This window comes from Amphiura filiformis, chromosome 1, assembly GCF_039555335.1.
Source record: "Amphiura filiformis chromosome 1, Afil_fr2py, whole genome shotgun sequence".
NCBI classification, from domain to species: Eukaryota; Metazoa; Echinodermata; class Ophiuroidea; order Amphilepidida; family Amphiuridae; genus Amphiura; species Amphiura filiformis.
In genome coordinates, this window is record NC_092628.1 from 66,733,475 (window position 1) to 66,758,081 (window position 24,607).

Below are 24,607 nucleotides of genomic sequence, written 5' to 3' on the forward strand. Positions count from 1 at the left end.
ACCTAAATAAAAATATATATGTAGCAATTGATTTATTCTCTGTGTTCATATTATTTATTTGAAAGCAGTTAAGGACCCTACAGACTTTTTAGTGAATTTAGAATATTTGATGTAAAATTTCTATGTTATTTAATCTATTGCCATTCTATTGCCAGTAATTTAAAAATTCTAATGAATATAAAATCAATAATATATTTCTACCAGATATTCTATGTAACATATTATTGATTTTACATCATCAAACATTCGTTAGAACTTAAACATTACTGGGAATAGAATGGGAATAGATTAAATAATGTAGATATATGTTACATCAAATATTCTATGTCAAATACTTGGGAGTCTGTGGTGGCCTTTAAGGCACAAGTGAAGAGTTGAGATGCAACATGCCATATATACAAAGGCTGCCTTGTGGAATAAATGTTGTAATTCCTCAAATAAACGCCCCAGATGATGTTACATTTTCCAAACGGGAGAGTTTATTAGGTCATTTTTAGAATGATAATTCCTGTTAAAATCATTAGGTAAGCTTAAAACTCACGTTGAAATGACGAACTATGAACTTTGAAACACTGACTTCTGGTTCACTTCCGGGTTTCCAGATTTTTCGCCGATTATTGATGCTATTATCATGATTATCGACTATGTGTGCAGCTTGGTAAGTTTACCAAACAAGAAAGCATGGAAATATCGGCATTTTTGAAACATCTTGGTTGAAAAAGTAGTGGGGGCGTTTATTTGAAGGGGGCGACTATTCAAAGAAATATGGTATTCATCTCTCATTTAGTGATTCTTTTATTTATGATATTTCTTTGTATTCATTGATCATGCAGAATTAATGAAAACCCAAAATGCAACAATTGTATATCTTTTTGCAAACAAGTCTTGAGATTTGAAGAACCATTCGCTGAATAAGCTATTTATAGAATTGATTCTTATTTGAGTGGCTGTCACAATTGAATGTCAAAACATGACCACCTAAAGCATAAGAGCAGGGAGATACCTGTTGATACCTGTTTCCTACATATTTTGATTGTGTCCTCAAACCAAAATGAGATTTCAAAGAACAGAAGTGGAAATAATGCATACTTTTCACATCCTTTTGATGTTAGCTTTTGTGTACACAAATGTTTTGACAATGATATCAAATAATAACTGAAACTAACAAACATGGCAGCAAAAACAATTCCAGAAATTAATGTTCTGGTTGTGTGGGTGGGGTGGGGTTAGTATTTACTGCACCAAGCACCACTAATATTAATAATCTATTATAGAGTGGAATCATAGTCAATTTGATTTGAGTAAAGTCATGCCCCATCATATATTGCCATGGTAAGACCCTTAATGCAGTAGAATTGCTGTGGCATAATTTGTTTGGACAACAACAACAACAACAACACATTTATTAATAACTTCAGCATTCTAGTTCTGATGTTCCACAAGGAAGGATCTACAGGCCTGTATTAAGATGGCAAAATAAAGGAAACCCCTGTAGCACACAATATAGGCTGTGCTATCTTCAGTAGATAGCAATCTGCATATAGGCACAAACCTAATTCATGTGAAAGGATTAATTAAATGATCTTTAGTTTATAAATAAGACAAAGGTAATGGTGTCTCCAAAAACAGAAAGATTTGAGCTAAGTATACCAACTTTATTTGGGAAACACGACAAAGACACAGAAAGATAAAAAATACAGCAGTACTGTACATGCAATCCATGGAATTAAGTGCACCAACACTGCACAAGTAAAAATTCAAAAGTGATCTGAAGCCCCTGATTTAGGCCTATTGATATTTTATTCTACATCAACAATGCCCATCAACAATGTTCATACATCAAAAAAGATTCAGTCTTTGCTGGAACATGCTATATCATGGTGAATCTCCAGTAGCATTACACATAGGGCTGTATGCAGCCTTTGTCATGTCTCATAATGAGTCATATTTTTAATTTTTTGCTCCTTTGATGTCAAATTGGTCCACTTTTATTGTCAATATTGTAGTAAGCTCATTTCTAGAGCTTTTGAATTGGTAGCTTGATTGGATATAGCAAATTAGTATTATTGTTTATTGGTGGTTAGTTTTGTCATGAATTTGGAATTGATGTGGCAAATTTTGGGAGCTTTATGTTACCATAAAATATATTGGCGGGCCTAGGGGGAAGGAATATAACACAAAAATAAGCCATTCAAAATTACTATTATGATTTTTATAAGACCGACTTGGTAAAATGAATCAAATTTGACTAATTTTATAGAACAGTGCGATTGTGATACCGTTCAGTGAAATGTATGTCCGCAAACTATATTTTAGTAATATTGTAGTCACTGGGTACTTTGCTGAAACTATACGATACACAGATTTATTGTACCACACGGAAGGCTAAAATATAAATGATAATGTGAAACATACTAGTTTCTCTCCAGGAGTGAACCTTTTGGTGGATGTGGGGCTGTAAATGTGGACTTGCACAGGCAGTGAGAATCTGAGAATGCATTCTCACAGAGATTCTGCTCAATTGATTTTTGTGAATCCTACACACAATCACACAACTAATCAATATTGGGGGAATACATTGTGATACTTAAGGGCTAGGGTATGAACGTTTGGACAGTATTTATTTTGGGACATGAGAGCACATCAGACATATCAAATTGAATTCTGAATACGAAGAATGTCATTCTGATATCAAATAATTTTGATTTTTTGAAATTCGCAATTTAATACACATTTTATGGCAAATCATTAAAAATTGATATTTTTGATATTTAACAGTATTTGAAGTAAACTTTATAAATCTGATGATTTATACTTAAAGTGTATGTAGGTGGGATGAAAAGCCGACGATCAATGGAAAATTTTGACCTTTCGTATTAAAGATATGGATTTTTTTTCCAAAAACACCAAAAAAAATTAGGTCTTTTTGGGAAACAAATCCATATCTTCAATATGAAAGGTCAAAATTTTCAATTGACCGTCGGCTTTTCCCCCTGCTACATACACTTTAAGAATATATCATCAGATTTATATAATTTACTTCGAGGACTGTTATATATCAAAAATTTGAAAAATATCAAATTTTTATAATTTGTCATAAAATTTGTATTATATTGTGATTTTCAAAAATGAAAATTATTTGATATCAGAAAGATATGCTTCGTATTCAGAATGCAATTCGATAGGTCTGAGGTGCTCTCATGTCCCACAAAAAAATACTGTCGAAACGCAATAAACGCTCATTTTGGAACCCTTAACAATCAGCATAATTGTATTAAAACAATATGAAGTTCCAAATGCAGAAAGTCACGCTACTATTGGCAAGACCACATCCGTCCTTGTAGCTTAAAATGGTGTTTGGGTGTAGTATTTTTGTCACCATGCATGATGTAGTCACGGGCAATTTGATATGCCAATCATGTCATGGATTTATTCTGCTGTTGTATATTGCCTATCTCTGTGACAAGATACAGGTTAAGCTTCAGTTGTGTTACTTGGTCCCTGATATTATGCATGCCCTGAGGTTGCATGGTTAGCTAGCTGCATGGGTCGATATCCTTTTATTTGGCAGTTTACAAAGTAATTTCTGTAGAATTATAACAACAACTTATGTTTCCAACTTTCCCATTATGTCCTACCCCACAAACATTATTTTTGTTTAAAGAAGGAGAGTAATGGGAGAAAACATGGCCCTCTTTTAACTTCATTATTTATTGAAGTTTAGGTCCAAAGTATATATAACAGTCATCAAGTGTATACAATTTTGTAAGGGAAATGAGTCGCAAAATCATATGGTAGTGTCAGATTTTAGAGAACATGGCTAATGGTTAGGGTACTTGCCTTGAGGTCCCGGGTTCAATTCCTGGCTGTGGAGATTTGCTGGGATATTGACTTGGGAAAAAATATCTGAAATTAATTGACAACCTCTGTAGAATTCAGACTTCTGCTCTCCCCATGGTTCATTTAGAATTGGGTAAATGAATCATGAAAGTACATACTCCATCCTTCGGAGGGGACATTAAGCCGTTGGTCCCATGTACAGAGTACCATACCTGTACATGTATCTTGCAGCCAGTTTCGAGAAGAGTGCTGTTAACCCCTGACTGTTCCCAACCCGTTCCGGTGTTCAAATGGACCCCAATGGAAATAAGCTTCAATAGAGGCTTCTAAAGATAAGGAAAATGTGGTAACATACCACCTTTTGACACCAGTCCCTAACTCAAACCAGCCTACTACCACCTACCTGTAGCACTGCCAATGAGGAAGTACATTTTCCCATCCCTATAGGTAACATACAAACTTGGCATTCACCAATTTCATTCATCGTGTTATGCACATCGGAAATGTGCCAGATTATACTGACAGTGAAATGTGACAGTCAAGCTTAGTGATTCTTGATTCTAGAATGAAGACCATAAATTTGCTCAAAAGATTTTGTTTGCATGGAACCAAAAGACTTAGTAATACCATCAGAGCGGGAAAAGGAAAACAAAGGAAAAACTGTCAAAACCTACATGATCCTACCAAGCAGACTCAAAGTACCAATCATTAGCTTAGTATATAATTGATATTTAAGTTACATAAATTAATTATGTAATTAACATGCTAACTGTAAATCATATGATTTCAATTCATGAGGTGTCAATCAAAATCAAACAAAAGACACATTGTCAGAAATTGACACATGAGTAAGAATATCAATCAGTCAATCAATCAATGATATTTGACAGATTTGTCTTGCAGTGATATACTTTTCTGAAACCATTCCATAATACAAGTTTTATTAATTTAATGAAGAAGTTCCATGATGTTTCTGCAAAGATAGTCTCTGGCAAGATGTTTATTTCAAATATCACAATTTACAAAAGCAAGCAAAAGCATAATTCCCAAATTGCCATGTCATGTACCAGGGTAAGATTGAATCTTGCATAGGCTGCACAAATTACAAGGAAATGTCAGCAACAATACATTTTGAAGCAATTATTGCATGATAAAGACACACCTACATACATGTATGGGTAGTTGATTGTTTATATCATAAACAAGATAAAATATATAAAACAAAATGTGTGAATTGTGTTATTCAGGAATTCAGTTGAATATCATAGTTTGTAAACTGTTTGAGGTCAATTGAATTAGTGCAACAACGATAATTCAACATCTGAAAAGGAAAGATGAGTGTCCCTTTGCAGTGATCTTTGCACAGAAATGCTACCATAATTATATTGCTTTATTTTGTTTTCTTCTTTTCTTTCTGTGTATGTAATTCAGGGAATGCCAGAATTCATAGTGTTCTTTAGTCCTTCTGGTGTAAGGTTCTCCAAAGAGTTTCTTACAAAATATGCAATGGACAAGATACAGGTTAGTATAAATTATAATGCAGATTTAAGAGTACCACTAACTCCAGTAGAAAATACAGCACTATTTTTGTTAATATAACTTAGCAATGATGAACCATTTCATCTACGTCCACTAAAAATGATTTGGATTCTGATCTTTTGTACACTGGCAATACTGTTAAAGTGCAACATTTTCACGAAGGTTTTATTTTTAGCCTTTTCAATAGTAACAATGTCAGTAAGAGCCATGTCCACTCCCCTATCCACAAGCCAGCTGAGGTGGCAGTGTTTTGTGCTCACAGCAAATATCATGATCCAAGCATAAACCAAATTCTAGCTGGGGATTCTAGCTTGTCAATAACAGGTCGAGAATAAAAAAAGTTATGAAGGGTAAGGTTAAATCTAAAGATCTGCACAAATATTTCAGCTCAAAATGAACAAAATAATAATAATAATTGAACACAATTTAAAAATAAAGAATAAATCAATTGCATTGCAATGTTTTTTATCCCTAAAATATGAGATAAGATATAACTTTGTTAGAACATGGTAACATGGAAAACTGTCAAAATGTCTATAAAGTGTCAATCTGTCTGACAATAAGAAATATGTATTAATTGATAGACAAGTACAAATCTTGGATTAGATTGGTGGGATTATACTTGTCAAAGTGTTATGGGTCAGTGTGATAGATAGCATGGTGTGGACTTGATTGATGGGTGATTGGCTGAGTGATTCAATGACCAAGGACAGGCAAACTGAGTGTGCAAAAAAATAAGATCATTGTTTAATATGTCTAAATGAACTGAGTAGAATTGATCGATTCTACTTTTCTAGACAATATTTATGCCAACTTCAATTGTGCTAGTTCTCAAGCACAATTTTTATAAACTTGTGATGAAGGGTTATGTATATTGCAGAGTCAGTGCAAGAATATGTAAGTGACATTTTTGATGAAAAATTGAGTTATTAATAAAAATATAGGTAAATATACACAAGTGTTAAAAAACGATAAATAAGTAAATAATTTGAAACACAAAAATGCCAAAAATGAAAACAAAGTTCTTGCACTAACATGACGATAATTATGTTAAACCCTCAAAATTGCCTCAAATGTGAGCACATAAATTCTAAATATATGATACATATTTTTTGTCTTAAGTAAATGAAGGAAACATGTGAATGTTGTTTAATTGGGTTCTTAAGCAGTTGGTCAAGTGTTGTCACATATCATGGAATCTTACAGTCAGATTAGACAGACTTGAGAGGTTGCAATTTCTAACATCTTGGTGCTTAAACCTGTCTATAGTCTGTATGCCTTCCTCGAGGCAGTAAAGTAAAATGAAATTTTGTGATTTTCTCCTAAACTGCTCATTTTTGCAGGAAACTGTTATGCTAGTTGGATTCCTTGTCTCATTTTCATTCTGAAAATGTACACTTTTATGTACGTATCATTATTATGTTTAAAGATATAATAAAAAACAATATCTAAACTTGACTTGAGGAAGGCATACATACTATAACTATGCAGCATCAGGTCATATAAATATAAATTTAAAAAGACAGGCATTAAAAACTGCAAACTCTCATGATTTAACTTGTGGAGGATGCTAGCTGATTCTGATACACTCTATGGAAACATGATAATAATGGTATTTTGTAGTGCACAAAAATACACCTAGTGGCAGTGCTCAAGGCATATATAGAAGGCACTATTTAATTCGCCCTTTTCAAATTGAAAATAAAATCATAGAATTAGACCAGATAGGAATAGATATATTTAATTAATTTTCTATGAACAGAGTAAAAGTGCATGCCATAGGCCTACACAAAATCCCATATAGAAAAGATGTTTCGTGATACAGGGCTATAGCTTTGAAAAGGATTGTAATTATCTATATCTATTAAAGCTACATTTTATTAGTTTATGGGTCAAATGTTCCCTATCATACAGGTTAACCCTATGTCATTCAACATCAATAGTAACAGCTTCACTTGTACTTTTGACTAGGTTAATTACATGTAGTTGCATCATCCCATGAATCAGTTATAAAACACAGAGTAAAAACACACAAAAAAGTCAGCAAATATTTAAATGCCATTAGTTATGTTTTAAAGTATCAAGAATTAGTTGATTATTGTTAATAAAACCTGGTAGTTGTGGATAAATGGAAGTTTGAAAGTTTTAATTAATATTATGATCTATAAATTCAAGGTATCATTCAGTATGAATTTTTTTTTTTCGCTGAGTATGAATCATTTACCTGGGCACTATAAAAGACAACCACATGGGCCAATCAGTGGTTCACAGCAGCTAAGGAACAACACGAGTGAAGGGATACAGTAAAGCATCAGACACATAAAATAAGATGATTATACACTCTGCTCTTGAAGGATGGTGCACCATTGTCAGATATGTCTCTGACTACTCCATCTAGCTATTTCAAACGTGAACTACGGTGTGGATGAAGGTCCTGCCAGTAGATATGGTTCTAGAAAGTGGTACTGTGAGAGCATCTATACTCAGTATAGATTCTATAGAAAGGCATGGAACAGGTAGCTCTTCTGACTACAAATGCTTTGCTAGCAGTGCTTTCAGATCTAGTGGGCACAAGCTGGTGTGCATTTTGTAGAGGACTGTTGCAGAAGCCACTTGACGTCTTTGATGGAGAGATGTGTATTTGCTTCCTCTTCGCTCATGCCTATGATTCGAAGGACCTTCCTCTGGATAGAGTCTAGTAATCCTAGATTGGTGGCGCTGGCACTCATCCCAGACAGTGAGGTGTATTCCATCACACTGCAAACTTGAGCCTTGTAAATGGTTGCTATATTAGAGACTCACATTTTGAATATGGAATTGGTCAACAGTTGATCTGAGCTTGAGTCAGTTCTCCTTTTCAGTTCAGATTCTTCTATGATTTATACTCCAGCAATTGTAAAAGGATACAGTTTAGTTTTCTCATCACAATTCAGTTTTGATTACTCCATTTCCTTTTCAACCAATGCTATCTGCAGGATGTAACAGAAAGAATTATACAATTACGTTTTTGTTTTGAAGTGAAAGTTTAAAAAAGCCCAATGGCACAATATTTCCGACATTAAAATATGTAATGTTTAGGCTACTAGAAGCACTTCAGTTGATTTCTTTTGATGCTTGGGTACAAAAGCTATGACTGATTCATTAAAGCATCTATTATTATGTTCACTCGCTCAACTTTTTTTTCAGTCAAAATTAATTCACACTTACCAAAAGAATGGCTGATTTTACATGCATACATAAAAAAATATAATTATATATACCCAAACCGCAAAATGCGGTTCTTCGGGCTCTATGGAATAGGTCTTGTTTTTCATTGTTACCTTACAGGCTGTATTTTTGTGAAGAAGACTAAGGCCTGCAGACCTTAATTTACTTTTCTTGTGCATTGTGGTTTGGTGGATTAAAACTTAAAGTGTCAATGCTAAATGGTTGGAATCCAAACTGTGCCCCACTTAAGAAATGAAATAAAAGCATATATTATGAAGAACCAATCCTGGGGAACCAGTCTGGAACATTGAATTGCCTTAAAGAGATGACATTGTCAATTGCATCTTTGTATATATCATACTTCATGGATAAACAACACCTGATAGCCACTTGATATGTAACAAGTGTCTGTTGATCCAGTCAGCTTATAATTGAAGCTATTTTCTACTGGACTATGTCAGTGTTGGATAAACCTACGTAAAGCTACCTTAATACCCGAAAAAGAGCTGAAAAGCCCCGCATCGATCCGCCGATCAACTCCTTCCCTCCGCTGACCTCTCCTTGAACTGTCAAGAAGCATCAGAAAACAAACAGTAAACAAACTCGCCTAGGATCTGTCATCAGTTTGAACTGGAGGTGAGAATGATCAAGATACATGGGTTTGGTTTTAGCCTTTTACCTTCCAAAACAATTGGATACCTGTCAGGCAGGTATGACAGATTTTTGAACCTGTTTCCCCCTTAGCACATCCATAGTATATGAATCCTGGACCTCTTTAAGAAATTAACTATTCGCTCATTTTTTAAGCATAATCAGAACAACAAATCCCCTCTAAAATCAGGTTTTCCTATTTTGCTGCATATGTCAAAAACATTTTGAACTGCATATACGGTAATAACAAATACATTGCAATTGTGTGAAATATAATTGCTGTGTTTTTGAGGAAAAATACCAGTATTAATATATACTTTACTTAGACCCTGGTCAGTCGTGCATGTTTTTACCAAGTAAAGATGGTCGGACCATGGTCAGGGGCGGATTTAGAGGGGGGCGCGCCCCCTCTATTTTTTGCAGAGCGGCGCCTGACTTAATGTATTTTTGCAGAGCGGCGCCTGACTTTGTGTGGGCGCCGAGCCACTCCGGCAGTGTCCCGCAGCGGCGTCTCGGCGCCCCCTCTATAGAAAATTCATGGATCCGCCCCTGATGGTACAGGTAACGTGTGATGTAAGCATGATGGGTATATGTCAATTCAATGTTACTCCAATTTTCATATTTGATAAATAGTGCACCCATACACCCTAACTTTACATCCCTGGGCACCTATCTTTTATATAGTGTTCTAGTGTAATTCAATCTGTTGAATGTCTTAATTTTAATAATCACAAGTCTGACTCCATCCAGTTTTTTTCATCATTGTTTTTTCAGACAAAATAATCTCACAGAAACATTTCATTACATAATGTTATAAGAAGTGGCTAAAAGGCACTGTCAGTGACACCGCTAAATCTGTATCATCAGATTTGTTCATATGAAGTATGTAGGGTTTCCTAACTTTCTCTGCAAGTGATACAACTAAAAATGATTTAAAATGGATTAAATTTAACAATTTATTTAATTGTTCATATAGACAACAATACAGCAACACACAATAATAGTATGGAACTTCACATTTGTATTTGTTTTCTTTTGATTAGTTTTTCATGTGAAAAAAAAACCAATTAGAATTCTATACACTAACCTTTCACTTATTAGCTATTCCTACATATATTTTAACTATTTTATAATTTCATGTGGATCAATAATAGTGCCTTTGAGCTCCTTAGGGCATTAATTAGTTTGAATTTAATCTTTTACTTTACTAATTAACTAATCAACATTGAGCTAAATTGCATTACTGCATGATATTCAGGATATTTGTATTGATTCTGACCTTTTTTAAACATTCTTTCCAACTTGGATCTGGTAATAAATAAATTGAACCAATTCAAATAAATATAGAGGTCACTTTAACTAACAAATAATAATGAGGAACAATAATTGGCTTAACAATGAAAGCTAAAAATGCAAAATATTTGAGCAATATACTGAAGTTATTCGCATGAGTTTAGAGAGTAATTTCTGTAAGTTTTCAATACTCAATTTTAAGGTATTGTTTGGATTATGTCAAAAAATTTGTTTGCGTATTTTTTTTTTACATACTCTGCATATCTTGTGATTATTTTTCTTTCTAAAATTATTATAATGATCATATTGGAGGGATTTTGCCAAGGAATGTTAAAATTGTTATTGAAGTTTTGTGGATCGTGAGCGAAGGTCAGAAAGAGCCAAAATATTTTATTGTTAATATTTTGATCCATATTAGAACTTGATGAACTGAAATCAAAGAAATAAGGTTGGAACTGTATCCTTCTAGAATCTGTCTCGGAATAGCCCCATATTGGAGTGCTATTTAACAAGACAGAAATATATGTAGCATAGAAGAATCCAAGTTTGCTGTGCACATGGTGATACATGCATCGGTTGTGTATTATGCACGGACTCGTACTTCGTACAGTACTTTCGGACATGTTCATTTTTCTTGCAAGTTGATGCATGTATGTTTAGCTTGTATTTTCCAACATTTTTAGTGACAATTTTGTTTTTAAAAATCACAGGATTTTGTTCTCATGTATGAAATAGGTTAATAAATCCATATCACTTGTTGGGAGTGAAATTGTACAAAATAAAGTGCTTTATTGAGATGTTGATTGATATGTCTAATGCGCTCCCCCCTGCAGGGCTTGTGCATGAGATACATCAACATCTCAGTATGCGAGTATAATTTTGTACAATTTCACTCCCAACAAGTTATATGCATTTATCAACCTACAAACGACTGATAAGTTTGAAAGGCAGTGCATTAATGTCACATGTAAACATAAAAATACAATCAAATTTTGCTTTTATTCCTATTAACTCTTTTCCCATTATGTTACTTGAACATCCCAGATCAGTTCATGAATAAAAGACAATATTATTATTATTAACCATTTTTAGGGCCTAGTTATTTGAAAAATATCAAACTCAGCACTTGAATATTTAGAAAATGTAAAGGTCCGGCTATTTAGGAAAACAATCAAACTCAGCACTTAAATATTTAGACAAATATTAATGTTAAGTTGTCATTTTGATGTCATCAGGTGAGAATGAAGAAACCACTTTGACATATCAGACTTCTGCTGCTTGATGCGTAAACAGATTTAGTCTAAAGGCAGGGAGAAGTTTATGTCATTGTGTAAATGGTTGGATGATGGCTCCCTTCAATACTACCAATGGCAAGGCATGATGCCATCTCTTGCAAATGCTGTACGATATGTGACCATCCTCCACAACTGAGCCCGGATGTCGCCAGTGCCACTATTGAGATATGCTCCATTGAACTTAACAATAAACAATAGGAAACAAAGGATTTATTGACTGGTTTATTGATTTTTCACTACTTAAATGTCAAGTACTATAGACATGATATACATCATTTTAAAGCTAATTTCAAGCAGAATATTTTGGTTGAATATCTCAAAAATGATGATTGGCGACTTCAGGGCTCAGTTGTGCTGGATGGTCACATATGTGGTTCATTACGCATTTATTGTACAATGCACTTATTTTATTACGTGTTCATTTCCAAGTATGAAACAGTTCCAACAGATAGACTAGATTGTGCCATTTTGGTTACAGCAAGATTCCTTAGGTATGACAGGTATAATCTGTTATCAGCTTCTGATGCTGCCCAGTGAAGGCTGTCATATCTTGCTAATTGTTGGTTACACAGGACTGTCAACATGTTATCTCATGAAGTGGTGTGGTGTGACTCTAGGCATGGTCTATGTATGAGCTTGTATAGTTAATGCTAAAGCATGAAAAGAGCTAAGATGTCTCAAAAACTGAATAAGACCCAGGTGTGTTTAGTCTTAAAATGATTAATGCAAATATGGTTCAAAATCAACCAAAATATTTTTAAATGCAAATCAGCTGAATTGATAAAAAGAAGTGGTCAAATTTTATTTGATATGAGATGATACAACTTGCATTGTTGTCACCTATTGTTTTTTTAAGGGGAAGGGGCTGGGGGCCCAGCTGGGGGTTAGGTGGTATAGAATTGGTAAAAAGATGGGTGTCATACATATTCAGTTCAAGAGGTTTCCACAACATGAAGATCCATAAAAAGTATGTGATCTGTTCTGCCAAAAATATCACCCATTGTTAATATCAAAGTATATACCTAAACACCTCATTTGCATATATATCTTATGAACACGCGGTTGCCTTGGAAGTATGTGCTTGGATATTGAGCAAGACTAGTCACATGTATGACATGAAAAACTTTCTCCATTCCTCCCTCATCAGTGACTTGATGTTGAATCCTTAGCATCAATCAAGATTGCTTTGACAAGTGAAGAAGTTAGCAGTCAACACATTCATCTGTTAAACAACAGGGGTTATTCTATCACCCATGTCATCACTCTATAAGCTAGCCTATAGGCTTTGAAACATTCAAAGATCCTTGGTGGAAAATGAGATAAGAAATATGGGCTGACTTTAGACTAATGTGTTTTAACATTTGCAAGAATCATATACTGGCCTGTAGCGAGGATTCGTTGGGGGCAGGGGGATAAAAATGGACCTTCTGTGATTTTTTTCTTCAAACAAGGGCTGATTTCAATTGTATTTTCAAGAAAAGGGTATCTTTTTGTGGATTTTTTCTTTAAAATAGGGCTAATTTTTTTTACAGAAAAAGTTGATTTTCCCCTGACATTCTGATCTGATACCAAACATTATTTGTACTCAACAGGCATGAGAATTTTCAGTTTTAAAACTGAATTCAGTTTATTTTTTAGTCAACATTTCTGCAAATTTTTTAAATTTCAGCCTCATTTTGGTACTTTTTGCCCAATTTCACATGCATTTTCAGTTTTTCTCCATTGGCTCTGCAAGAGCAACAAATGAGAAGAAATTTGTTCAAATTGATAGGATTTTTAGTATTACGTACAAGATTTAAGAAAAAGGAAAATAATGGTTGACTTTACTATATCAGCATTCAATATAATAAGGCCATCTTAATTTTATAGTTTGTCTCAAAGCCCTTCCCAAGTTGATAAAAATTCCCTTTAAAAGGGAAAGCCAGCCTCAATGTAGAAGAGGTCTTGTAATTAGTTTTGGTCAATGTGAAAGGCATTTTTATTTTTTTTTCTTACTACATCCATGTTACATGACAGTCCACCAAACCATCAACGGTGAGAAGATGTACACTGAAACTGCAGAAAACATTAACTCCTAATCTCCTGTCAACTCTTTAATTCATTATTGTTCATTATTATTAATTCATTATTGTTCTCTAAATTGTTCTGTTCTGGTTTTATTTGTCTTTTCAGCTTTTTACCCCCGATATTTCAATTTCCAATTTTTTAATACCATAACTTACGAACTCAATATCTTCGCTTAGGAATGTCCGATTTTATTAGGGAAAACGGCGTTGTGGAGCAAAATAGCTCTTTATGTGAAAGCCTCAAAATTTATAAGCTGTCCAAAAGATGTCTGTTTTTGACATGATACGCCACATTTCTTAAAGACCCATTCAGTGATCCCAGCGCAAGAGTAAAAAAATTAAAATTGTTTATAAATTGCTTAAAAGAGAAGGATAGGCCTAAGTCATTCAAATTGTCATTTGGTATTTTTGAAATGCCAAATTTGGCAAAAAATGAAGAAAACAGCAGTACTGACGAAGTTCAAGCCCCGCCATTCAAATACTTGTAGCTAATTTTAGATACTGTCAGCCGGGACTGTCAGTATCTAAAATTACAGATTCGTGTAAAATGTCTTATTTTGTCTTAAATAGGCCTACACGGCTTTCGGCTGAACCATTCGCAGACTTAGCACATCTATGTAATAACAAAGGTACGGTACCAAAATTTTGATGATTTTTACGATCGTCCGGATGAGCAAATCACTGAATGGGCCTTTAATATTAATAATAGATAAGCTGCCTTTAAAAATATTATTGACAATGTTGAGAGTAGGAATTACCTTGAAAAATGTCTCAAAAATACAAGATGCCAGTTATATTCCGGTCTGAAACGATCAGACAATATTTTAAACATTAATAACATCATAAACCCAACTCGTGAAAAAATCACCCCGGGTAGATTTTTGGCTATTTCTCCATTTACGATCCTGCCCAAAAGTGTCTGCTTTCGATATACCACGTCACAAATACCACACTGCACTGACTGCAGGTTTAGTTAAAAGGGCATTTCGTGATCCACAGCATCATCCCCAACTTTTCTCAAAAAAGTTGAGATTTTTATATCACTGGAAACCTCTGGCTAGGTTTTAGTTAAAAGGGCATTTCGTGATCCACAGCATCATCCCCCAACTTTTCTCAAAAAAGTTGAGATTTGTATATCACTGGAAACCTCTGGCTATATGTTTATGTACAAAATATTTCTTGCAGATTAATTCGTTTAGCAAAGTAATCGTGAAATTTGACTTTCGTTCTGGTATACCAGAACAAAATTGCAACACATTGTCTACACATAACCATGCATAACTCGTAAAGGCAAAATCGGAATCAACTGAAATTTTTAGAATAAGCTTTTTTGTGGATATCTACTGAAAATGTCATAAAAAGAGGATGCTAGGATCACGAAATACTCCTTTAATTCGCCATATAACATAATATAAACTCACCTTACATGTACATTTTTTATTTTAAAATAATTTGATATTAATTAGCAATGTATAGTTTACTATATGATAGATGGTGGCAAGAACATTTATAAAGGACTGATTACTCACTGCAATCTTCACTCTTGTGTGTTTTGACTGTAAGTTTATGAATCAAATAAAAAAGATAGAAAGTAGCTTCACTTACGTTATGTGTCATTTTATTTATAACATAGAAGTTATTAAATTAATAAAGTAAGACAATTTATTTATCTATAAGTGCATGTCAAATGGGTACATTGTTCAATACTATAGGCCTACATGCATAAATTATGCCCATATTATAGCTAGGCCCTAAAAACTTTGCATCGGATTTTTCCTGTTGAAAAGCCAAAACTGATGTTTATGATAGCAACTATTTCATCAATAGCATTTTGAGTCATTTTTATCCATAAAACGACACAGGATAGGATAGATAATTACTTTGACATCAATATGGTCCATATGATGAAGATTTTGATTCTTAGATCTGTTATCAACATGATATCACGCTGTTCAGTGGTCAAGGACCCCGGGTCAAAGACACTGAAATGACATACTTTTCTTCTGCTGACCATATGATGCTGTATATTAACTATTATTGTTACATTTTAGGCCTATACCTAAAACTTTTAAAGTCATATTAATTCAAACATAACTTTGGTAATACTCACTCGTTTTCATTCGTTGAAACGGCAAAACATACTTACTTTTCCTGACAAATCGAATTACAATAATTTTAAAAATTCCATAAAAAATTTAAAAAATAAGTCATTCCAATACCAATAAAAGTTAATCTCTTGAGCAAACAGACCCGATCCCAGAAATATATACCAGCCCGCGAATGGGCTGGCGAAAACCTAATGCCGAATGCATTTTTTTAGGTTTATTTTTTACTTTATTTTTTTTATCTGTGGGACAAGCTTTTTAACAAGAATAGACCACCTTTTCATCTCTCAAGGAGGTTTCACTGTGGTCATCAAGATTACGATTTAAGCTATTTTGACTTCTGGCGATGTCAGATGTAAGATTTTTGTGCGGTGGATATCGAAAAAAATAAAACAGGGGAATAAATGAAAGCGGATTTTACTAATCCATGCAGGGGCTTTGAGATAAACTATTATTAAGATGTAGTAATTATTAACTATTATTAAGATGGCCTAACCACAAATGTAAGTTGAATTACCTCTGACTAGTGTGCTCATGGTTGCAGCTAAACAGTCATCTTTGGTCAAATATCTTGTAAGAATACTCACCTTGCTGTGTTTGGTGAATGTCAAAATTGTTGCAGTGTTTTGTCAGAAGGTAAACATACTAGAAGTAAATCTTGTCAGTTAGGTGGAAAGATAGGCAGGTTAGTTGTGACACTGATGGATTAATATTTGGAGGAAAATATTTACTGCGAAGTTGAGAATAAGAAATTAATTCCAAGGATTGGTATTAAAATTGCACTTTGAGTAAGTGTGATGGAGTAGCTCTTTTATTGAGATAGGATTGGAATGGGATTTGTTAGTGGGTGTGGGGACAGTGGGATTTGACTCCATTTGTCCACTCTCATTTACTCTAGACAGAAAATTTAGAGATTCATTGTCACACAATTTTTGGTAGCTCTTTAATATACAGGATTTAATGGTTTTATAATTTTATTTTGCAAGGCATCAGGAGAGCTGCCCTGGTACTCATATTCATGATTTACTGATTTATATAACTTGGAACCTGAAGTGCCGACTACTCCCGATTTTTGCGGAGTCACTCCGATTTCCCGAATTTTAAACCCCAGAAAACGGAGAACTCCGATTTTCTGGGAAAAAAATTTCTTGGACCTAGAGCTAAATGCTAGGCTCATTCATGGTTGACTTACAAAAAAAAAAAATTGTGGGGGGGGGGGGTTTAATATGCAAAGTGATAATTTGTGTTCTTGTCATACTCTATTAATGATTTTAAAATCCAGTCACTCCCAACAAGTAATATACAGATTTTTAACCTATAATCATTGCCATCTGCATGAAAAATTGATATCGAAACAAGAGATGTTTAATACTTGCAGCACTATACCAATGGAAATCTGTGGGATGTAGACTAGATCTGCAATTTCCGGTGTTGAAAACAGGGGTTGAAACCTTTTCTTTTTCATCTCAAACTTTTGGTATGGTTCATTTTTTTTTACTTCATTTAAACTTGGATTTTGTAGATTTGTTGAAATTATCCAGGTATAAAATTTAAGGTAACCAAAAATATGTTATGGTTAACTTGGATTTTGTGGATTTGTTGGAATTATCCAGGTATACAATTTCAAGGTAACCAAAAATGTGACCCATCACATCAAAACAGACCACTTCGCGGCTGCCGAGGCGCGGCTGGCTTCATTTTCAGATAACAATGAAAGAAGATGAGAAAATATAAAGAAAGTAAAAAGAAATTTGAGCTTTTTTTGCCTCATAAAATATTTTAACTGTATCTGATTTCAACAAGTAAGGTGTCATTTTAAAGCTTAAAAACAGCAGATTATCCCATTTTAATTTCTGAAGCCAAGTGGTTGGGTTTGATGTGGTGGGTCACAAATATGTTATTGTTAAAATAAATGTCGTCATTTCTGGGCAGCTCAAAACCCATGGCTTATTTCAGTGAATGCTTCCAGATTTTGTTCTATTTGCTGAAGGTGTGTTGGTATTGACATGTAAAGGTGAAGTGGTACAAATGTACTAATTTATCAACTTACATGTAGCATTTTATTGTATCAAATAGGTCAGTCAGTACTGATTAATTGGAGTGAAATTTCATCTGCATTATTTTAATATCCATCATCTCATATTCTGAACAACATTCTAAAATGAAACAGTTGAGTGGGCTTACAAAATATGAGAAAATAAAGATGCAACTGTTGGCAATGTGCAGTGTCATATGAAAAGAATTTGAAAGCTTTGCACATGTAATGCGTAATACACGTAATGGGCACAATGCATGATGTAAGCTTTCAGAAGATCTGCAAATAAGTCTATATCAGGACTGTAGATTGGCAATAAATGATATATATAGTTCAGAATTCCGAGAAAGTGCTATGTGTTAGCCTGTCATTGATCGAGGTATGTAACATCAAATTTGGATTTGATAAAGAATTCCATGACATACAGTATAAGCTATCAAAAGCATATAATATATGTGACCCATTCTGACAAAACCAGGAACAAGTCACATTTTTGACATTTCTTGATTTCAATAAAAAGTAAGCACTAGACAGTAAGGGAACAAACCAAAAGATCGATGACGTCCTATAAACGAAACTAGTTTCGTTTAGGAGGAGGGGGTAAAAATAAACATCGGTCTGAATCGAATGTGTCATTATTATTATTATGTCAAAATGTTCAACATTTCTTTATTACGTTTCTGGCAGGGAGGGAGGGGGTCGGCCGAGAAACGAAACTAGTTACGTTTATAGGACGTCGTCGATCTTTTGGTTTGTTCCCTAAGCTTTAAAATGATACCAAAATTATATAAATAGCATCAATATTTTTCAAGATATGTATAATTTTGTAAATGATACCTTGATAGTTTTGCTAAATTGCTATTCTGAGTAATGGGCCAATTAGTTTCCTGCCTTGCACAGGATTGAATAGGGATTATCATAGTTCAACTGCTAATTATTGATTAAATAAACCTCTTTTTAATAAGTACTTTCAAGGGTTTGAAAGTCCAATTAGTCTCCCAGTAAAAAACCATGAAATTAAGAATTCCAACATTTTTTTGGGGGAATTTCATCTTTAAAGGCCTATAACTCAAAAACATGTCTGGCGACTTGTTCCTGGTTTTGTTGGAGCTGGTCACATATGAACAAATCAACCTTTGCAGGGTATGTGGTGGAATAAGTATCCAAGTCTAGATTCTGCTAGTCGATTGTCTTTGGTTTTATCAGAGTTGGTAAACCACTATAACATGATACAGGATCTCACTTAGTTGGAGCACCAGACCGGACAGGAAGTGTTCTACTCATAGACAAGTTGAATCACACAGAGGGTTAAATTGTCAATCTTGTGTTGAGTGTGTATAATATAGAGAAAACTTTCATTGACCCGTAGCTGGTATGTGTAAGCTTCTGTGTAGTAAAGAGGTGTAACCAAATGATAGATGGATTGATCAGAAACCTGCTTGCAAACAAGTCAGCTAGCCGTGGATAATATGTTTCATATTCTACTTTGTGACATGATGTGGAGTAGAGGGGAGGCAGATTTTGACACATTATTACAGCAATTTCATGTGATTTCTACAACTAAAAGAAAGTACCATTATAATGTTACTGGGCAATTTGATTGTGCAGTTGACAAACCGATTGAGCTACATGGTCAGACAAAAATAGTGATTTGAATTCTTGAATTCATAGTCAAAATAGTGTAGGCAGGATCAGTTGCAATTTGAATGTGACTCATAAAGTCATCAAATGCTTAATTGGGATCATCATCCAATTAGTGCTTTACACCTAATATATTTTCTCAATAAACTTGAAGGAAAAACAACATGTAAAGCAACTCATTATAAAGTTAAACCCAGGAGGTTAATGTTCACATCAAGTTGAGATCAATCTTTTATTGTGCTAATCCTACATGCCCATAAATTGATGGAAATAAAGGAATCATTCTGTTAATTACTCTTATTTGTAACCATTTATGAGTAGGTTCCCATGCATTTTGTATGCCATGTTAGAGGCAATATACACTGTGTGTGAACTTGAATTACTATGGCAGAATAACTGTGTGTGAGAATTTCTTTTGTAGTTTTCTTCAATGAACTCATTAGCTGTTGTCAGTAACTCGTAACTCGCAAAAAAGTGAATGCATACATGTGAGAAAAAGGACCTGGGAAAAGGAGTAAAATATATGTGGAGATAGAAGGAAAGAAGGAAAAGTAGGGAAGACTAAAGAAAGAAGAAGATTGAAAAACAAGGAACGAAGAAAAAAAGTAAATCAAAGGAAAGAGGATCAAGCAGGGCAGAAAAGAAGGAACTGTGTTGCAAAATAATCATGCAAATAAAATGTTTGATATATCCTGTTGACTGTTGCACAGTGTATCATACATGTAATTAATGTTGTGTATTAATGCGAGCTTATGCAATGGCAGTCTATTGTCTTCATGTAAAAACACATTCAGTTCAGGCAGATTTTCTCTTGTGAAACTTCACCCATCCATACACCCAGGCCTGTCAAACCTGCTAGAAAAAATTGAAATCTCACGTAAACAGTGATTGAATTTGTAAAGGTAATCGATCCATATGTCTATGACCTTATTAAAACACAGAGGTTATGAACAGCCAACTAACTATGAGCCACCATTTCTTTGTATCATTTTCATTGAGTATAGATTCACATGTAAATACATCCCTTATTCACAAACAATGAGTCAATACAAAGTATGATTTAATGAGCAGCACACATTGATAGGTGGCTTAGATTACGCCTTTGATGCATTGTCTCATTACTATTTAGATTAGGTTATATCAATAAAAGAAGCACTTTTTCCTATTGTTGAATAAGACAATGAGCAGTTGTCTGTAACAATAGGTTTACTAGCATTGTACTGTTTCTATGACGCACTTGGTGGCTACTACCCTAAGGCTTTGATTATTGGAAGAAAAGATTTTTTTTTGCTTGATTTATACCCTTTTATGTGATTTTCTTTCCTAGTGATTTTGTGAATGGTCTAGCCATTTGTATGCATGTGTCAAATCCTATTTTTAAACTTATATGATGACAATTGTTTGGTTTGAAGTTTTGTTTTCTATGAAACTGTAATAAATTATGATTGCTTTGTTTTACTTGTTTGTTTGCTTTGAACATATATAGCAAATTTTGTATAAGGCTAAGTAAAATAAATACCAGTTGATTGCTCGGTCACTTCCGTTTTTTAGAGATTCTTAAGTTTTTTTGTCATTTTCTTTATTTCAGGCACAACCTTTTTGTAAATATGTTCCATCAGTTGACATTAGATTTGCTTCTATCCAATAAGCATTTTTAGAACAGCTTTAGTTTTAATCAACCCCTCAGAACTATCAAATAGAAATATTTTTCTTCTTCCTCTTCAAGTTACACAACTGATTACTGATTTAATGGGAGATTTTGCATTGTATAAAAATAGTAAATAAAAAGGACCTCCTCCTCTTTTTGAAAAAAAATCTAGATGTTCAACTGGTACTTTTTTACTAATTGGTCTAATCAAGATTGAATCTTCACTGTGTTATCATGACAAGGATTAGGACATTTGTCAATGTCAGTGGGAGTAACAGATCTTTAAATTTTGAGGTTAGATCCCCATGTTTATCCAGAAAAATGATAATCAGTAAAATTGCCATATTTTCACTATATTTTGGTTATACTGGAAGGGTTACTTGCTGAACATCTTGTACCAGTATGTGAACGTTGGGAAATATCAAGTATTTCTATCATAAGCAAAATAAAAACTTGATTTATGATTAGGCTATATATCTGTAGTATGTGATTTTGAACAGCTCATATAAAGATGCAGCTTTTCATGGAAAGCAGGAGACGACCATATAGGCCTTATTTATGGGAATTTCCCTTACTGTACAACTACAACCGGGGTCACGTATGTGTACAAAAACCTGAAGTGGGCCAAAATAACATCAATGTTTAAAGAGCATAAGAGAAACATAATCAAAAATTAGTTTTTTTATTCATAGAATGTCATCGATCTTTTGGTGTTTTCCTCTTCAGAAGTATCCCAAGTGTGTGATTTGATGTTTCTTTGTGACTTGGCCATGGGAGGCAGGTATCTATACCAAGGCAGGGATGGAGTGTGCAAAGAACTCTTGGTTTTAGTTGCTATGCTTTGTACATGGCTTTGTATTTCATATTTTTATGTGATGGGAATATGTAAATGTAAAGTTTCACACCCAACTTCCTTGGTTACAAGCAGAGTAAAATTCACAACATGTAAAGAGCGGTTTATTCCTTTGAATTTTCACATACCATTGACTCATCATTCAAAATGAGTGTCAGGTTTTTAATAGCCAACTCGACTGCCTGGTATAATTTTTGGGAAAATGGAAATTGCAGTTAAAATCTTGGAATGTGGCATTTCAGATTCAAGCAGCCACCCAAAGAGAAACCAAACAATTTTTTTAAAGACCAAGAAGGATGTATAGAATTTGTTTTCCATGCACACTCCTACTGCAATGGGTTCATGAGTTTGGTTCTTATAGCCATCAGAACAGAAGATAGTAATTTAAGCTTAGCCTGATAATTTGTGAAGTTGCGATCAGGTTTGCCAAGTTAGGTTTAGCAAATTTTATAGAGCAGAAATTATGTAAATTCTATGTAACTTACATGAAAAAAAAAAATCTTGGGTGTGACTCGTGTTTGCCCATATTTTGTGTCCATGGGCAAGTTTGTCAAAAGTTCTGTGAAATATGAAAGAACTTTGGAATGTTTGCTGCCAAAATTATATGTTTCAATATTCCAAAGCATTCAAATAAAAAAGTGGCAGACATTGGATGGCATTGGATAGCCTTTGAATGGCCACTGTCAGATTAGCCATTGGATAGCCTTTGAATGGCCACTGTCAGATTAGCCATCTGGATGGCCTTACTTGATTGTTGGGAGTGGCCTTCTTTTCCTTGTTCTTTGTCTTCAAATCGGTTTCTCACTTCTCTTTCCATATAGGCCAGCATGCTTATATAGGCTTTTTAGCCTGGCTTGAGCATTTTGTTTGAGCCTGGTCAAATCAGGACCCAAGCATGTCTCCACACGGAGCGACATTTAAGCAAACAAACAAACAAACAATATAATTGCAATGTATTGACTCCAAACTATGTTATTAACTTTTTACTACCCCAGATTTCTTGCTCACTTCCATGATGCTAATTTAACAGACCTGTGAGTTAACAGTAAAGACTACCACGCAAGATGAACATTGTACAAGGTGTCCCAGAATGATTTATACCGTGTTTGAAAAAATATTAAAAATATTTAGTCAACAGTGTATCCAATTTTAATAAGTGCAGTACAATGACAGGCATGTCTCCTACTTATTCTGTGACTTTCATATAAATAGGTTGATTCGTTTTAGCGTGACATTGATATTACTGAAAATGGATGAAAACGGTGTGTGTAATTTACAGGAATCATAACGCATGGATCCTTTATCACCATCGTCCTGCCGGACTGTGCAATATATTGGAGAAGTCCTACATTATTTTATAGGAAATACATCAATTTTGGCACAGCTGTAGAGCTTATAACGCTGAATAATTCTTGATATGGGATTAAGTGAAACATTTCAATATGACTTCAGAAATTTAAGTTGAAAAACATAGTTTTTATGCGATTTTGACCTAAATTTGTACCCAAAAATGTCATTATTACAGAGGATATAACTTCCTCGAGGAGGATCCTTCGCAGCACATTTTAATCTTCTCCGTTACGTAGCTGTGGGTTTGCTAATATACTGTGGACATAAATACATGCTGTGACACGAAGGACGAACCTACTTTTATGACAAATTTTCTCTGCCGGCATTTCAAATGTTGAAACTCACACACGCAATAATTGTCTTCAAAACTGCTGCCAAATAAAGAATAGTATAAGGTCACTCAAAGCGTAACAAATACTTTCTTCCATACAAGAATTGCTTGGTAACATCATAAATAATCGATAGATATCGACTTTTTAGTAGAAGTAAGAACAGGACGCAACAAATATACCTGCATAACAGGTTTTCAAAATAGTTTGTTTTGTCAAAACTTGGAATTCACCATTTTTACGCAATATCCTGTAACTTCTATTAGAAACGTCCAATTTCTAAAATCTAAAATTTCTAAAAAAGCTAAATATATTTAGATTTTAGAAATTAAAACAGTACTACCAATAGTAATGCTCTTCATACCTAGAAAAACTCTACTTTCCCGGTATAAATCATTCTGGGACACCCTGTATGTGCTTGGGTACTTGGTAGTTCATCATTCTACTAATGTGTGATAAAAAAAAATAATGATTGTATATTTCTACCATGAAACTCATGCATGCAGTCAAAAGTTTGAAAAACAAGTATGATGAAATAAAAAGGGGATTTGGAATAGTGGCAGTGATGTTGTAAATCAGTTTTATGATGAGAATGTTATTTGACAGGGTAAGGAAGGGGGTGGAGGGAATGTGGATGGGAAAAAAGTGGGTCAGTTTCCGATGACCCTACTCTCATGGCCAGTATCAACCCCAGGCCAATCATATTGTGCTCAAATCTGAAAATCTTTGTAATAAAATGTTAATCCTTTGACAAA

The 24,607-nt window shown here is 34.1% G+C and overlaps 1 protein-coding gene across 3 annotated transcripts in view; it reads left to right on the plus strand.

The window, feature by feature from the left end:
- The window catches only part of LOC140151424 (uroporphyrinogen-III synthase-like), a 70,184-nt gene that overhangs the window by 37,341 nt on the left and 8,236 nt on the right, over window positions 1–24,607 (plus strand). For 2 of the 3 annotated variants that reach the window (XM_072173773.1, XM_072173764.1), the window contains exon 7: window positions 5,272–5,361. The exons of the other annotated variant lie outside the window; for it this stretch is intronic. In XM_072173773.1, the coding sequence (XP_072029874.1) occupies window positions 5,272–5,361 (90 nt within the window). The remainder of the gene's footprint in view (window positions 1–5,271; window positions 5,362–24,607) is intronic. 3 annotated transcript variants of the gene reach the window in all.